At 47.0% G+C, this 16,274-nt stretch overlaps 1 protein-coding gene across 2 annotated transcripts in view; it reads left to right on the top strand.

The window, feature by feature from the left end:
* Positions 1 to 16,274, top strand: part of Drat (Death resistor Adh domain containing target) — a 46,598-nt gene that overhangs the window by 14,377 nt on the left and 15,947 nt on the right. The window contains exon 1 of one of the 2 annotated variants that reach the window (XM_045738029.2): positions 582 to 876. The exons of the other annotated variant lie outside the window; for it this stretch is intronic. Coding sequence (XP_045593985.1) covers positions 836 to 876 — 41 coding nt within the window. The 5' untranslated portion in view covers positions 582 to 835. Of the gene's footprint in view, positions 1 to 581; positions 877 to 16,274 lie in introns of those variants that run through there. 2 annotated transcript variants of the gene reach the window in all.

Below are 16,274 nucleotides of genomic sequence, written 5' to 3'. Positions count from 1 at the left end.
ACACACACACACACACACACACACACACACACAATGTGTGTGTGGTGGTGATGGGATCACGCTGGGAGGTGGTGGTAATGTGGAGGAAGTGGTATAGTGGAGGAGGCGGTGGTGTGGTAGTAAATGTGCCGGGAGTGAGCTAGAGCCTCAGGTGGTGGTCTCCTGGTGCTCTCTGGTACACCACCACGAAGGTGTGTCTGCTACACCCTCGGGGCAACACTCCTCGAGCTCCTGTTCGTCAGCCTTAACCTTCAACCTACGTTTCACTATCAAATATTATTTTCAAATATAATTAAAAATTATAATTGAGGCTTCTAGCAGTGGTCAAGTTAATTACGATAATAAGCTAAACAAAGGTCATAGGTTTTCATAATGTTTCGCGAATCCGGCGTCGACCTCTTCGTCCTTCGCCAGTGATCAATACCTGGTGCATGTGACCAGTGTGTGCGCGCAGTTGCCACACTTCTCGTTATCGTAGTTTCCCCCGCCGTCACTGATAACCCAAACCCAGCTGCGGGACTTTTCTCAGCCGTGGCCACTAGAGCAGCCTCGAGTGCCACCGTTGGAGAGGGTGTGAAATCCGGCGACTAGGAGGAACCATTTTTGGCCATTCCAGGCGAGATCTCGCACGCCATATTCCCGTCTGGATCCAGCTGGTGCTCACGTTTTCCGTGAGGGAGGCGCCAGTGTGAGTCAGTCAGTCCGTGTCGGGAGTGTGAGGTAGCTGAAGGTAGCGCTGCGATTCTCTCCCCCACCCCCGAGTGAGGCGACAGTGAGTGTGTGTGAGATTGTTGAGGATTGTTAGTGAGTGAGAGCAGCAGGGGAACACGCCATCATGCCCGTCGTCTTCAAGACAGACAAAGATCAAGCCGACATGTGAGTTAGCCTCCTGGTATAACCGTCAATTTCCTGTCCACTTCTCTCTATAATGATTTGCTGGTATATCTATAAATATAGCACTCTTTGGCCTGACTGTTACTATTGCAAATTTTTGGTCTAAGGCTGTGTTGCCTTTCTGATCTTCTAGGAACCTTAGCAATATTCTCATTTTCCTGTCAATATACCAGTTTTCTGGCATGTTGCTCTAATACATTTGTGTAGCATCCTGTAGCTATATTGACTTACTTATTATATGTCACTATAGAATCTGTCAGATTTGCCCGTCACGACGGAAGCTTTTAGCTGCTCTGTCACTAGAACAATGTGTCCCTGGCACTAGAGTAATGTGTCCCCTGGCACTAGAGCAATGTGTCCCCCTGACACTAGAACAATGTGTCCCTGTCACTAGAGCAATGTATCCCTGGCACTAGAGCAATATGTCCCCTGGCACTAGAACAATGTGTCCCCTGTCACTAGAGCAATATGTCCCCTGTCACTAGAGCAATATGTCCCCTGTCACTAGAGCAATATGTCCCCTGTCACTAGAGCAATATGTCCCCTGTCACTAGAGCAATGTGTCCCCCTGGCACTAGAGCAATATGTCCCCTGTCACTAGAGCAATATGTCCCCTGTCACTAGAGCAATATGTCCCCTGTCACTAGAGCAATGTGTCCCCTGTCACTAGAGCAATGTGTCCCCTGTCACTAGAGCAATATGTCCCCTGTCACTAGAGCCAATATGTCCCCTGTCACCAGGATACAGTCTCCGTGGTGTAGTGGTAAGACTACTCGCCTGGCGTTCCGCGAGCGCTATGTCATGGGTTCGTATCCTGGCCGGGGAGGATTTACTGGGCGCAATTCCTTCAACTGTAGCCTCTGTTTAACGCAACAGTAAAATGTGTACTTGGATGAAAAAACGATTCTTCGCGGCAGGGGATCGTATTCCAGGGACCATAGGATTAAGGACTTGCCCGAAACGCTACGCGTACTAGTGGCTGTACAAGAATGTAACAACTCTTGTATATATCTCAAAAAAAAAAAAAAAAAAAAAAAAGAGCAATATGTCCCCTGTCACTAGAGCAATGTGTCCCCTGTCACTAGAGCAATATGTCCCCTGGCACTAGAGCAATGTGTCCCCTGTCACTAGAGCAATATGTCCCCTGTCACTAGAGCAATATGTTCCCTGTCACTAGAGCAATGTGTCCCCTGTCACTAGAGCAATATGTCCCCTGTCACTAGAGCAATATGTCCCCTGTCACTAGAGCAATATGTCCCCTGTCACTAGAGCAATGTGTCCCCCTGTCACTAGAGCAATATGTCCCCTGTCACTAGAGCAATATGTCCCCTGTCACTAGAGCAATATGTCCCCTGTCACTAGAGCAATATGTCCCCTGTCACTAGAGCAATGTGTCCCCTGTCACTAGAGCAATATGTCCCCTGTCACTAGAGCAATATGTCCCCTGTCACTAGAGCAATATGTCCCCTGTCACTAGAGCAATATGTCCCCTGTCACTAGAGCAATGTGTCCCCTGTCACTAGAGCAATGTGTCCCCTGTCACTAGAGCAATGTGCCCCCTGTCACTAGAGCAATGTGTCCCTGGCACTAGAACAATGTATCCCTGGCACTAGAACAATGTGTCCCTGGCACTAGAGCAATGTGTCCCCCTGGCACTATAACAATGTATCCCTGGCACTAGAACAATGTGTCCCCTGGCACTAGAACAATGTGTCCCCCTGGCACTAGAACAATGTATCCCTGGCACTAGAACAATGTGTCCCCTGGCACTAGAACAATGTATCCCTGGCACTAGAGCAATGTATCCCTGGCACTAGAACAATGTATCCCTGGCACTAGAGCAATGTATCCCTGGCACTAGAACAATGTATCCCTGGCACTAGAGCAATGTATCCCTGGCACTAGAACAATGTATCCCTGGCACTAGAGCAATGTATCCCTGGCACTAGAGCAATGTGTCCCTGGCACTAGAGCAATGTATCCCTGGCACTAGAGCAATGTGTCCCTGGCACTAGAGCAATGTATCCCTGGCACTAGAGCAATGTGTCCCTGGCACTAGAGCAATGTATCCCTGGCACTAGAGCAATGTGTCCCTGGCACTAGAGCAATGTATCCCTGGCACTAGAGCAATGTGTCCCTGGCACTAGAGCAATGTATCCCTGGCACTAGAGCAATGTGTCCCTGGCACTAGAGCAATGTATCCCTGGCACTAGAGCAATGTGTCCCTGGCACTAGAACAATGTATCCCTGGCACTAGAGCAATGTGTCCCTGGCACTAGAACAATGTATCCCTGGCACTAGAGCAATGTATCCCTGGCACTAGAGCAATGTATCCCCTGGCACTAGAGCAATGTATCCCTGGCACTAGAGCAATGTATCCCTGGCACTAGAGCAATGTGTCCCCTGGCACTAGAACAATGTGTCCCTGGCACTAGAACAATGTATCCCTGGCACTAGAGCAATGTATCCCTGGCACTAGAGCAATGTGTCCCCTGGCACTAGAGCAATGTGTCCCCTGGCACTAGAGCAATGTACCTCCTGGCACTAGAGCAATGTATCCCTGGCACTAGAACAATGTATCCCTGGCACTAGAACAATGTATCCCTGGCACTAGAACAATGTATCCCTGGCACTAGAGCAATGTATCCCCTGGCACTAGAACAATGTATCCCTGGCACTAGAGCAATGTGTCCCCCTGGCACTAGAGCAATGTGTTATACCTTCTTGATGGGCTTCTGGGAATTTGTCTACTCCCCAAGCCCTGCCCGAGGCCAGGCTCAACTTGTGAGTTTGATCCACCAGGCTGTTGCTTGGAGCGGTCTGTTATCTACGAGTAACCATAGCAACCGGGCCATCTCACAGCTGAGTGGGAGAAAACTGCGTAGCTTTCGTATCTGAAACCCTCACATCCTCTGTAGACTATTCAGTCAAGGGGGTCCTACGCACCTCCGGAGTCATTGTCCCCGCGGCCCGGTCTCTAACTAGGCCTCCTCTGTGGGATTATAGTGAAAACAACGTTAGATTCTTCGTGGTACTCAAAGCTCTCCAGGCGACCTTCACTAAGGTCTCCAGGCGACCTTCACTAAGGTCTCCAGGTGACCTTCACCGAGCTCATGACTGACTGGAAGTAGAGTCACGTGAGTGACTGAAAGTAGTCACGTGACTGACTGGACGTAGAATCATGTAAGTGACTGGGAGTAGAGTCAAGGAGACAGTATCGCATCCTGTTTGACGGTTCACATTCCTGTCCCCAGCCCTGTCTACGGGTTTGGTTTACTCTCATTGTCCTACCTCGTGAACATTTTTCAAGGTTGTGTCCTGATTAACACAATGGCGGGTGTAGTGGCGTGCAGGTGTAGTACACACACACACACACACACACACACACACACACACACACACACACACACACAGTAAATAGGTACCTGGGAGTTAGACAGCTGCTACGAGCTGCTTCCTGGTAATGTGTTTGTGTGCATGTGTTATAGAAAAATAATATACATAATAGAGGAAAAATAGATTGGCTACAAAGGCGGGATCCAAGAGCTAAAAGCTCGATTCAGCAGACACAAACAGCAAAACACACACACACACACACATCATTACCAGTAAACAATGATGGGAGCGGCGCCGGGGTTGTCTCCAGGGGCGACCCCCATATCAAGATAATCACGACAGTGTTGGGGCGTCGCCACCTTAACCTCTCAGTAGCTTTCAGGCATTTGGACAGGCTGACCTGGTTCATTAGTCCTGTGTGTGTGTGTGTGTGTGTGTGTGTGTGTGTGTGTGTGTGTGTGTGTGTGTGTGTGTGTGTGTGTGTGTGTGTGTGTGTGTGTGTGTGTGTGTGATTATATTTAGACAGTGTATGTTGCCCGAAACGCTGTACGTACTAGTGGCTTTAGGTATTGTATGTACTAGCTCTATCTTTAAATTCCAACATTATGTTTGTAACTCATCTTCAATGTATGTACCTTTACCTGAATAAAAAATCTAATCTAATCTAGTGTATGATTATATGTGGTTATTGTATGTAAGTGTATGATTATATGTGGATTATGTAAATGATGAAATGAAGTAAATTGTGAAAATATGTGGATGGGATACTAGATGTTTATAAGTAATACGCTCTGAAGTATAGAAACTTTTCGGTTAACAAATTTTGGAACGTCTTAAAAAAACAAAGATGAATTTACAGGGGAAATAAAATGAAAAATTCTTAGTTGATGATGAGTCGATAAATCAGATGGTAACTGATGACTTCAGGACTCGTTTGCATGTTAATTAAAACTTTTAAATCTAAAATCTTCATCACAAATATATTTCTTAAAAACATCGTTTAAAAAGTGTTTATTTGGGGATGCGTTTGTTTAATTTATTAATAAATAGTTTTTAAATCATTTTATTGACTTAAGGCAAGTATTCTTAATCATTAAAATCCTAACAAATTTCAAAATCTGGAGGAAAACCGGATGAAAAGCCACAAAGCCAGGAGCGTGAATCCTTACTACGGGAGCTATTGGGCAGATCAGGTGATTTGGGCGTGATCATTAATTAACAGAGTGAAGAGTAGTTAGGCATCTTGGCAGACATTTTGAGACATCGTGAGCGGACAATGAAGAGGTTGGCTCTACTTATCTGCTTCCTTTGTTCTACCTTTCTCTCATTTGTTATGTATGCCCCCTTTCTCCCTCCCTCTCTCTCTCTCTCTCTCTCTCTCTCTCTCTCTCTCTCTCTCTCTCTCTCTCTCTCTCTCTCTCTCTCTCTCTCTCTCTCTCTCCTCTCTCTCCGGCTCGTCTCAGTGTCTTTTGAAACTACCAGACGTGACCTCTTATACAATCAGTCGTCTCCTCTTCACCGAGTACTGGTACAGGAAAGAGTGATCAGGAGAGAATAATTGAACACTTGGAGAGGATAAACTTAGTTATAAATGGACAGCATGGGTGTAGAAGGGTGAAGTCTCGCCCTACACACCTGGTAAGGTGAGACAGCCAGACTACACTTCCCCTGCATTGATAGGTAAGTAATAATAGGTAAGCACTGCGTGTGGAGGATTGATTGATACAGATTAAGCCACCCAAGGAGAGGCACGGGCATGAATAGCCCGGGACTCCTTGTGGGGGTGCGCGAGCGCCCTTATGCACATGTGTGTTTAGACAGCAACTTGCTTGGCCGCGGAAGTCACCCTCAAACTTATTGGCAACACGCTGCCACGGCTGTCTTAACGCTGCCCCCAACCCCTCCACTAGGACCCCCTCCCCCCAACCCCTCCACTAGTATCCCTTCCCCCCCAACCCCTCCACTAGTCCCCCCTCACCCTACCCCTCCTATCCATCACCTCAGCTTCCTCCTACCTATTATTTCCCTCACTCCCGCTCAACACAGCCCCCGACTTCTCTGGGGCCTGCTTCCCCAGCCCACACCTCCCTCCCTCCCTCTTCCTGAGGTACATGTGCTCATGAAGACACTTAACGCTGACATGACTGCCTTCCAGGCACGGCGACATTACCTTGACTCACTTCAAAACATGAGTCTGCAAGAGGCTTGGCTTCTCCACGAGGGGCGGAGACATGACTCACTTCAGAACTCTCATTATGTTCTTGACTATCCGTTGATTAATATATATAGAAACGCGGAGATAATGACTCTTCCTGAACAAATAGCCAAGATGTGTCACAACGGAAATGATTGATGATATTCTGGAGAGATATAAGAATCTTGCACCAAGATTGTAACTTGTGTTGAATTGTCTGAATGTCTATTGCACATGGTCTGTGTACTTAGTCATACAAATATGTGTGTGTATGTCTGGTAATATACTGCATGTGTAAAGGAAGAAATGTATATGTTTATCACTCAGAATGTTCGGTAATATGTTTATTGTTTGTTATGTGTCTATATATAAATATATGAACACGTTGTACTGAACGGGGTGAGAATAGCTTGAGCTACCTCATCCTTTTGTCTGTATTTATACCTCAATAAACTTATTTAAATTTCAATTGAATTCGAACTTCAGAACACCTCTGATAGGTGTATGACTCACCTCTGACAGGCATGACAGTAAGACATGAGAGTAAGACATGACAGCCAGGCATGACAGCCAGGTATGACAGTCAGGCATGACAGTAAGACATGACAATAAGACATGACAGCCGGGCATCCAAGTTACCACGTCACATGCCAGGATTCTCAGAAATCCCAGGAGCTGAAGCTGGACCTGCTGGACACACACACACACACGTAATCCTGAGGCCCGGGTTCGATTCCCGGCGCCGGCGAGAAACAAATATGGGCAGAGTTTCTGTCACCCTGATGCCCCTGTTACCTAACAGTAAATAAGTACCTGGGAGTTAGCCAGCTGTTACGGGCTGCTTCCTCGGGTGTGTGTGTGGAAAACAAAATTAGTAGTTAATAACAGCTGATTGATTGACAGTTGAGAGGCGGGCCAAAAGAGCAGAGTTCAACCCCCGCAAACACAACTAGGTGAATACACACACACACACACACACACACACACACACACACACACACACACACACACACACACACACACACACACACACACACACACACACGCACGCACACACACACACACACACACACACACACACACACACACACACACACACACACACACACACACACACACACACACTGCCCTACTATGTTTACTTGCAAAGATTAGATAAACATAATCGGCCACTTCAACTTAGAACTCATATTTTTCCCCACTCACGAGGTAAACACTCACGAGGTAAACACTCACGAGGTAAACACTCACGAGGTAAACACTCACGAGGTAAACACTCACGAGGTAAACACGAGGTAAACACTCACGAGGTAAACACTCACGAGGTAAAAACTCACGAGGTAAACACTCACGAGGTAAACACTCACGAGGTAAAAACTCACGAGGTAAACACTCACGAGGTAATCACACTACGTAAATACGCACGAAAAAAACACATAAGAGGTAAACACACCCGAGGTAAATAGGAAGACCAAAATTATTCTTCATTACCTTGCTGAGCACGAGGGCGATGCTCATTTGTCTTGGAAAGCGTACATGTGCAACCCGTCCTTGACTCAAGTCCATTACATCCAGCGGTCGACCCCACAGACGCATTCATAAATTTTAACTTGCTGTTCATTGAAAACAAGAATTTTCTCAAATATAAATTAATATTATAATATATTAGCATATTGTGCATATATATATATAGGCATGGGTTAGGTATTTAGGTTCTGTTGGCGATTATTTGTATTTGTAGTACGTGAGTGAAGCATTTACAGCGTTGTGATTCGAATAAAATTCGTCAGTGAAGCACTTGTTCCGGAAGTGTTCGAAAGTCAGCAGTTGTAAGTCGTGTGTACTCCGTTTTTCATTCATAAACAGGGGGTTCGGCGTGTGCATGGAATCACTTTTGGATCTTTGTTTGGAGGACGGACTGTTCAGCCCGTCCTCCAAACAAAGATCCAAAAGTGATTCCATCCACCCGCCAAACCCCCTGTTTATGAATGAAAAGCGGTTTACACACGACTCACAACTCATTTCGTTCGAACACTTCCGGAACAAGTGCTTCACTGACGAGTTTTGTTCGAACCACATCGCTATAAATGCTTCACCCACGTACTACAAATGCAAATAATCGCCAACCGAACCTAAATACCTAACCTAACCTAACCTATGCCTATATATGCACAATATGCTAATATATTATAATATTAATTTATATTTGAGAAAATTCTTGTTTTGAATGAACAGCAAGTTAAAATTTATGAATTCGTCTGTGGGGGCGACCGCTGGATGTAATGGACTTGAGTCGAGGACGGGTTGGACTCACAACTGCTGACGTTCGAACACTTCTGGAATAAGTGCTTCACTGACGAATTTTGTTCGAACCACAACGCTGTAAATGCTTCACCCACGTACTACAAATACAAATAATCGCTAACAGAACATAAACACCTAACCTAACCTAAGCCTATATATGCACAATATGGTAATATATTATAATATTAATTTATATTTGAGAAAATTCCTGTTTTGAATGATCAGCATGTTAAAATTTATGAATGCGTCTGTGGGGTTGACCGCTGAATGTAATGGACTTGAGTCGAGGACGGGTTGTTCCAGCTGATCTGCACCAACAAGTTGTTGCTACTTGTTTATGTCCCTAACACAGACGTGGCAAACACTGCTAATTACCAATTTATTAATTTTCGCCTGTCTTCCGTGGACAGCTTCACAAGGTGATTTTGAGGACATATCAAATGTATTCAGATAATATTATCAGAGTTGAGCACATCTCGACCTGGACGGAACTGGGTCAACGCGGGATATTCTAAGACAATGTGTTCTTGTTGACAAAGTTGATACTTTGTGTGTAGGACACATGAGTTTAGGGAGAGTTGTCGGATACGTGTTTTCCAGGGTTGTGAGGTTCAGCTCCCTTAACCTTTCCTCGTAACTCATTCCTCTTAGTTCCAGGACCAGTCTGGTGGCATACCTCTGAATCTTCTCTAACTTCGTCTTGTGTGTATCTCCAGGCGTGTCCTGCCGCTGCAGAATCACCTTCTCCAGTTCTTGTTCTTTCAGTCCCTTGTATGAATGTTGTTATGTTGCATGACGGTTTTCTCTGACAACTTCCTGCTTGTCACTGGAGGTCCGCTACGACAGTGCCACAGACAGTTCTGTGACAACCTCAATAGTGGCTTTCAATAGTGCCACGGAGGCCGGCCGCCTCAACAGTGCCACCTATATATTACTGCCACCTACAGTGCCACCCATATATTACATGATATGGGAGAATGTCCCGTATTGACTGGCTTTGGCCCACCTGGGCCAAAACTGGGCTAAGGTATGCTGAACTAAGTAAATACTAGCTGAGTGCTGGAAACACTTGATGATACTGGACTTGTACCCAAGATTGACTATGTAATAGCATCAATTATACAATGTATATGATGTAACTATAACCTGAGCTTGTATGAAGCATCTTAATCACCTTCATTGGTTAAGTGCTTAATAACACTGCTAGTTTCTATAGCAGCTATCTTACCCTATCAAAGTAGGAGAGACACAAATGTATATGTATATATATGTATACAGGACATGTGGAAGCTGGTTAGAATTGCATTTCAGCCTTTAGTAAACGCACATTAATGTCACTATGTAAAACACACCTCGAACACTGTTTATGTAGGACGGACGTAAATCTGTGTATTTATGTTTGTAGGTTAGATTAGCATTTTAAAAGCTCTGCAAGTCACCTTTTGTGGTTGATTGTTCAATCAATCACTGAACTATATGTTTAACAGAGCTCTAATCCTGTTCATGGAGGACAGAAGAAAATTTGTATATGGTGGTTAGCATTGTAAATGTCTGGCCACGTATATGGTAGAAAATAAAATGCCACCCATATATTACTCCCACAACCACCCACAAGTGCCACCCCCATCCCCCCTGGCCACTCTCAGTTCCCCTCCCCCCCCCACCACCGTGCTACCCACAGTACATACCCATTACCGGATTTTCGCCACTTAATGCTGTCAGACTACGTGACCTCTGGTGGGTGAGGTGCCTGGCCCCCTCTGTCCCTTGTTGCTGCTGTGTGACCAACGCTCTCCAGCCTTATCTCCCTCCCTCCACCAGTGTGTGTATGTACTCGCCTAGTTGTGCTTACAGGGGCTGAGCTCTGGCTCTTTGGTCCCGCCTCTCAACTGTCAATCAACTGATGTACAGGTTCCTGAGCTTACTGGGCTCTATCATATCTACATTTGAAACTGTGTATGGAGTCAGCCTCCACCACATCACTGCCTAATGCATTCCATCTGTTAACTACTCTGACACTGAAAAAGTTCTTTCTACCGACCCTGTGGCTCATTTGGGTACTCAATGTCCACCTGTGTCCCCTTGTTCGCGTACCACCCGTGTGTGTGTGTGTGTGTGTGTGCACATGTGACCTAGTGATAGTCGGGTGTTCAGCAAAGCTCCTTATCAGTTATTTACATCCTCCTGAGCTGACCAGATAACATGCCACATCACACTCCCACTTACCGTGCTTCATAAGTGTGTGTGTCTGTACTCACCTAGCTGTGGGCACGAAGATATGACCTGGCTTAAATGACCATGACTTCTAGACACGTCAACAATATGGAGGCTGGGAGGGGGGGGGGGGTCCCTCCGCTGGTGTGTGGAGGCCTTGATCAACGTACCTGTTGTTGACGTTTCATCTGATATGCACTTATAAGTATCTTAATCAGTTTGTATATGTACCGAGGATGACCTTAGTGCTGTTAGTGATTAACTCAACCCGTTCTCGCAAATTCGTAAAGTCAATATTGACTTATTAACTACGTGCATAGGTGATATACTAAACATAATAGATACCCTTAAAAAGATTCATAGAAAACACCAACCTTACCTAACCTTGTTAGTATCTTAAGATAAGCATCTTATTGCTTCGTAATTACAATTATTACTTAACCTATACCTATTATAGGTTAGGTAATAATTGTAATTACGAAGCAATAAGATGCTTATCTTAACATACTAAGTAGGTTAGGTAAGGTCGGTGTTTTCTATGATTCTTTTTATGGGTATCTATTATGTTAAGTATGTCACGTATGCACATATTTAATAAGTCAATATTGACTTATTAAATTTGCGAGAACGGGTTGGATTAACTTAAGCTCCATAATGTTACCTTACTTTTGTCAGTATTTATTTAAATAGAATTTAATTTGAATACGATTTATATCAATACTTTGAGCGTTGCCACCCTTTTTTTGGATTAAATTTTCTAGGCGTTTTATTTCTTCGTGCAAATTGGTACTAATAATATTTTTACCTGTGTACCAGCCACTGGTTGCTGCTGGCTGGAACTGGGGTTTGGGCTGGCACCAGTGTGAATAATATGTTGACTCCAGTCTTTCATTTAATTCCCCTCATTTATGAATTGTTACATTTTGCAGGTAACCTTTATCCTACTTAAGCTTATCCTAGACGACAGACTTTCAGATATTCATTTATTCAGAGTAAACTGGATTGGGGGCCGGATGTTGTTGTTCTTGTTATAGATTCAGCTACTGGGAACAAAAAGTTCGAAGTAGCACGGGCTATGGTGAGCCCATAATTGACTTACCTGGCACAGGTGCGGGGCTGTAACTTTTTTTTGTGGGAGGGGGGGGGGGGAGCCGGGAGGGGGCTATTTTATAATCTCACTCAGAGGGCCGGAGCCTGAGTGAGATTATACACTGCCTTTGGTGGTAATAATTCAGTACAACGTTGAAAAGTCTGGTGCAGCACAACAGGATTGGGTGGAAAAACTGTGCCCCACATTGCACCACGAGAGTTGCCGGGGATTGGTTAGTCACGGAGATTAGATAACCTCCAGGACTAAGTCCACTACGGGAGCACCATAACAATACGGAACCAAATGTTACTTGTAACTTCTTGTTCCCAGTAGCTCAATCTTGAAACAAGAGCAACAGCAAAAAAATATACATTGGTGTATATTTAATGTATATTCATGAGGCATGGCTATACACTGTTGCTGTATGTATAGTGTGGGTAGCATGTATATTGGCACTAGTGTATGTTGTTGTTTTAGATTCAGCTACTGGGAACCTAAAAGTTGCAAGTAGCACGGGCTATGGTGAGCCCGTAGTGGACTTATCTGGCACAGGAGTGGGGCTGGAACTGATAGATGAATGATTGATTGATGAAGGTTAAGCCACCCGAGAGGTGACACGGGCATGAATAGCCCGTAAGCGTACACGATAGATGCACTAGTGATTGATCTATTGAGCTGTGAGAGGTGGTGTAGGGTGTGACGGGTGAGGAATGTGTCGCGCGCGGGAAGTGAGAAGACACGTGCTGAGAGCGTGGCTCCTGTATCATCTGTGGGAGGTGGGGGGGGGGGAGGGAGGTGTCATCCTGGTGTAATGTTGCCACACTGTGTGTGTGTGTGTATGTGTGTGTGTGTGTGTGTGTGTGTGTGTGTGTGTGTGTGTGTGTGTGTGTGTGTGTGTGTGTGTGTGTGTGTGAGGTGGTCTCACACACACACACAGTGTCACGAGAAGGAAAAAGCATATATAAACACATATTCTTAAGCTACCGTAATACTTGCAACGGCGATCCCAAAGCTGATTGCATCTGTGCTTCACACTCGCCACCTGGCTTAACCCCCCGTTCTCCTCCCCCCCCCCCAACATTGTCCCTCCCCCCTACCCCTCCATTTCCCATCTGCCCCCATCCTTTACTCACCAGCAATCTCCACTCTCCTGCTCTCCCTCCCAGAGGTCAGAGAAGGATAGGCATATTGCGCATTTCTGGACTGCCAAAATGTCTTTGACACAGTATCTCACAAGAGCCCGCCAAACACACACCGAAACTACGACGTTGGTACAACGTTCGAACAAGTTTTAACAACTCCTAACCAGTTATAACAACCAATATAGCAAGTTGTAACAACGTTCTAATACGTCATAAACACGTTAAGCCAAGATGTAACAACTTTATTACAAGTTGTAACAAGCGGAAAATAGAGACAGTTTCGGTTTGTGTTTCCAGGGAGATTACTGTACAAACTTTAAAGGCAAGCACGAGTAAGTGAAAAAGTTCTTTAGGTTAGGTTAGGTAACAAACATGGGTAAGCGATTACCTAACAGGCAGGAGCCAGTTGTTGTTGTTTTAGATTCAGCTACTGGGAACAAAAAGTTCCAAGCAGCACGGGCTATGGTGAACCCGTCGTACTCACCTGGCACAGTACATGTGGGCCAGAGAGTAACATTAAGGGGGCGAGAAGCCGGACTGGCGTTCAGTAACAAGTGGAGTACCTCAAGGATCGGTGCTGGGACCAATACTATTTCTCATATACGGAAATTATATATCTAAAGGGGTTGAGTATCTATATATATATATATATATATATATATATATATATATATATATATATATATATGATACTCTATAACGATGTTTGCGGATGACGCAAAATTAATGAGACGAGTTTTGACATATGAGGATTGTAGGATCCTTCAGGTAGACTTGAACAAGTTGCAGATATAGTCAAAGAAATAGCTACTGGAGTTCAATAGGAGCAAATGTAAAGTGGTGGAAATGGGACCAGGTGACAGGAGACCAATGGGACAGTCCACAATGAAGGGAAGTACCAGTGTGTGACGACTCCAGCAGGAGGCCTGGGAGTGGACATAACACTAAACCCAACTCCGGAGGTTCATAGGATAACATCAGCAGCATACTCTATGCTAGCAAAAGCTTGAACATCATTCAGGAACCTAAATAAGGAGGCATTTAGAGCGCTTAATTTATGCTGCCAATGTGAGACCAATCTTAGAGTATGCAGCCCCATCTTGGAGCCCCACCAAAAGAAACACACAAGGAAACTGGAAAAGGTTCAGAAGTTTGCAACAAGGCTCGTCCTGGAATTGCGAGGGATGGAGTATGTTAAAGAATGAGGGAATGTTTAGTCAAGATGTCGCTAGAAAAACGGGAAAGCGGGGGAGACATGATTCAGACGTGTAAAATACTTAGGGGGATTGATAGAGTAGAAATGTAGGAAATGTTCACAATGATTCCCAATAGAACAAGGAGGCGCTGATTGAAGCTTGGGACTCAGATAAGTCATAGAGATGTTAAAAAAAATCATTTAGCGTAAGAGTAGTGGGAAAATGAAATGAATTAAACGAGCAGGTTGTGGAAGCAAACCATATTAGTAATTTTAAAAGTAGATATGACGGAAATTTGCTAGAAGTCATTTCTAGCCGGCGGCTAGAAAGGCGGGATCCAAGAGCTAATGTTCGGTCCTGCAGGCGCAAATAGGTGAGTACACACATGGAACAGGGGTGGATCAGCAGGAGGGTGGGTGATGACAGGGCCAGCAGGAGGGTGGGTGAAGCCAGGGCCAGCAGGAGGGTGGGTGAAGCCAGGGCCAGCAGGAGGGTGGGTGAAGCCAGGGCCAGCAGGAGGGTGGGTGAAGCCAGGGCCAGCAGGAGGGTGGGTGATGACAGGGCCAGCAGGAGGGTGGGTGATGACAGGGCCAGCAGGAGGGTGGGTGAAGCCAGGGCCAGCAGGAGGGTGGGTGAAGCCAGGGCCAGCAGGAGGGTGGGTGAAGCCAGGGCCAGCAGGAGGGTGGGTGAAGCCAGGGCCAGCAGGAGGGTGGGTGAAGCCAGGGCCAGCAGGAGGGTGGGTGATGACAGGGCCAGCAGGAGGGTGGGTGATGACAGGGCCAGCAGGAGGGTGGGTGAAGCCAGGGCCAGCAGGAGGGTGGGTGAAGCCAGGGCCAGCAGGAGGGTGGGTGAAGCCAGGGCCAGCAGGAGGGTGGGTGAAGCCAGGGCCAGCAGGAGGGTGGGTGAAGCCAGGGCCAGCAGGAGGGTGGGTGATGACAGGGCCAGCAGGAGGGTGGGTGATGACAGGGCCAGCAGGAGGGTGGGTGAAGCCAGGGCCAGCAGGAGGGTGGGTGAAGCCAGGGCCAGCAGGAGGGTGGGTGAAGCCAGGGCCAGCAGGAGGGTGGGTGATGACAGGGCCAGCAGGAGGGTGGGTGATGACAGGGCCAGCAGGAGGGTGGGTGAAGGCAGGGCCAGCAGGAGGGTGGGTGAAGCCAGGGCCAGCAGGAGGGTGGGTGAAGCCAGGGCCAGCAGGAGGGTGGGTGAAGCCAGGGCCAGCAGGAGGGTGGGTGATGACAGGGCCAGCAGGAGGGTGGGTGAAGCCAGGCCAGCAGGAGGGTGGGTGAAGCCAGGGCCAGCAGGAGGGTGGGTGAAGGCAGGGCCAGCAGGAGGGTGGGTGATGACAGGGCCAGCAGGAGGGTGGGTAATGACAGGGCCAGCAGGAGGGTGGGTGAAGCCAGGGCCAGCAGGAGGGTGGGTGAAGCCAGGGCCAGCAGGAGGGTGGGTGATGACAGGGCCAGCAGGAGGGTGGGTGAAGCCAGGCCAGCAGGAGGGTGGGTGAAGCCAGGGCCAGCAGGAGGGTGGGTGAAGGCAGGGCCAGCAGGAGGGTGGGTGATGACAGGGCCAGCAGGAGGGTGGGTGAAGCCAGGGCCAGCAGGAGGGTGGGTGAAGGCAGGGCCAGCAGGAGGGTGGGTGATGACAGGGCCAGCAGGAGGGTGGGTGATGACAGGGCCAGCAGGAGGGTGGGTGATGACAGGGCCAGCAGGAGGGTGGGTGATGACAGGGCCAGCAGGAGGGTGGGCGCCTATAGCAGGTTAACTGATCTGGTTAGTAAGGGTGCTTAGTGAGCTTCAGTCTGACAGTTGCAGCACGCCGTACTGAACACCAAGACGGTCACCAGCTGCTGCTGGCCGCCCCGACCACCTCTCACCGGAAGCCAGTCATCTATTAAAAGAAGATGCGTCACT

Source organism: Procambarus clarkii, chromosome 20, assembly GCF_040958095.1.
Source record: "Procambarus clarkii isolate CNS0578487 chromosome 20, FALCON_Pclarkii_2.0, whole genome shotgun sequence".
Taxonomy (NCBI): Eukaryota; Metazoa; Arthropoda; class Malacostraca; order Decapoda; family Cambaridae; genus Procambarus; species Procambarus clarkii.
Note: the sequence above shows the minus strand (reverse complement) of the source record. Positions and strands in the feature narration are given on the sequence as shown.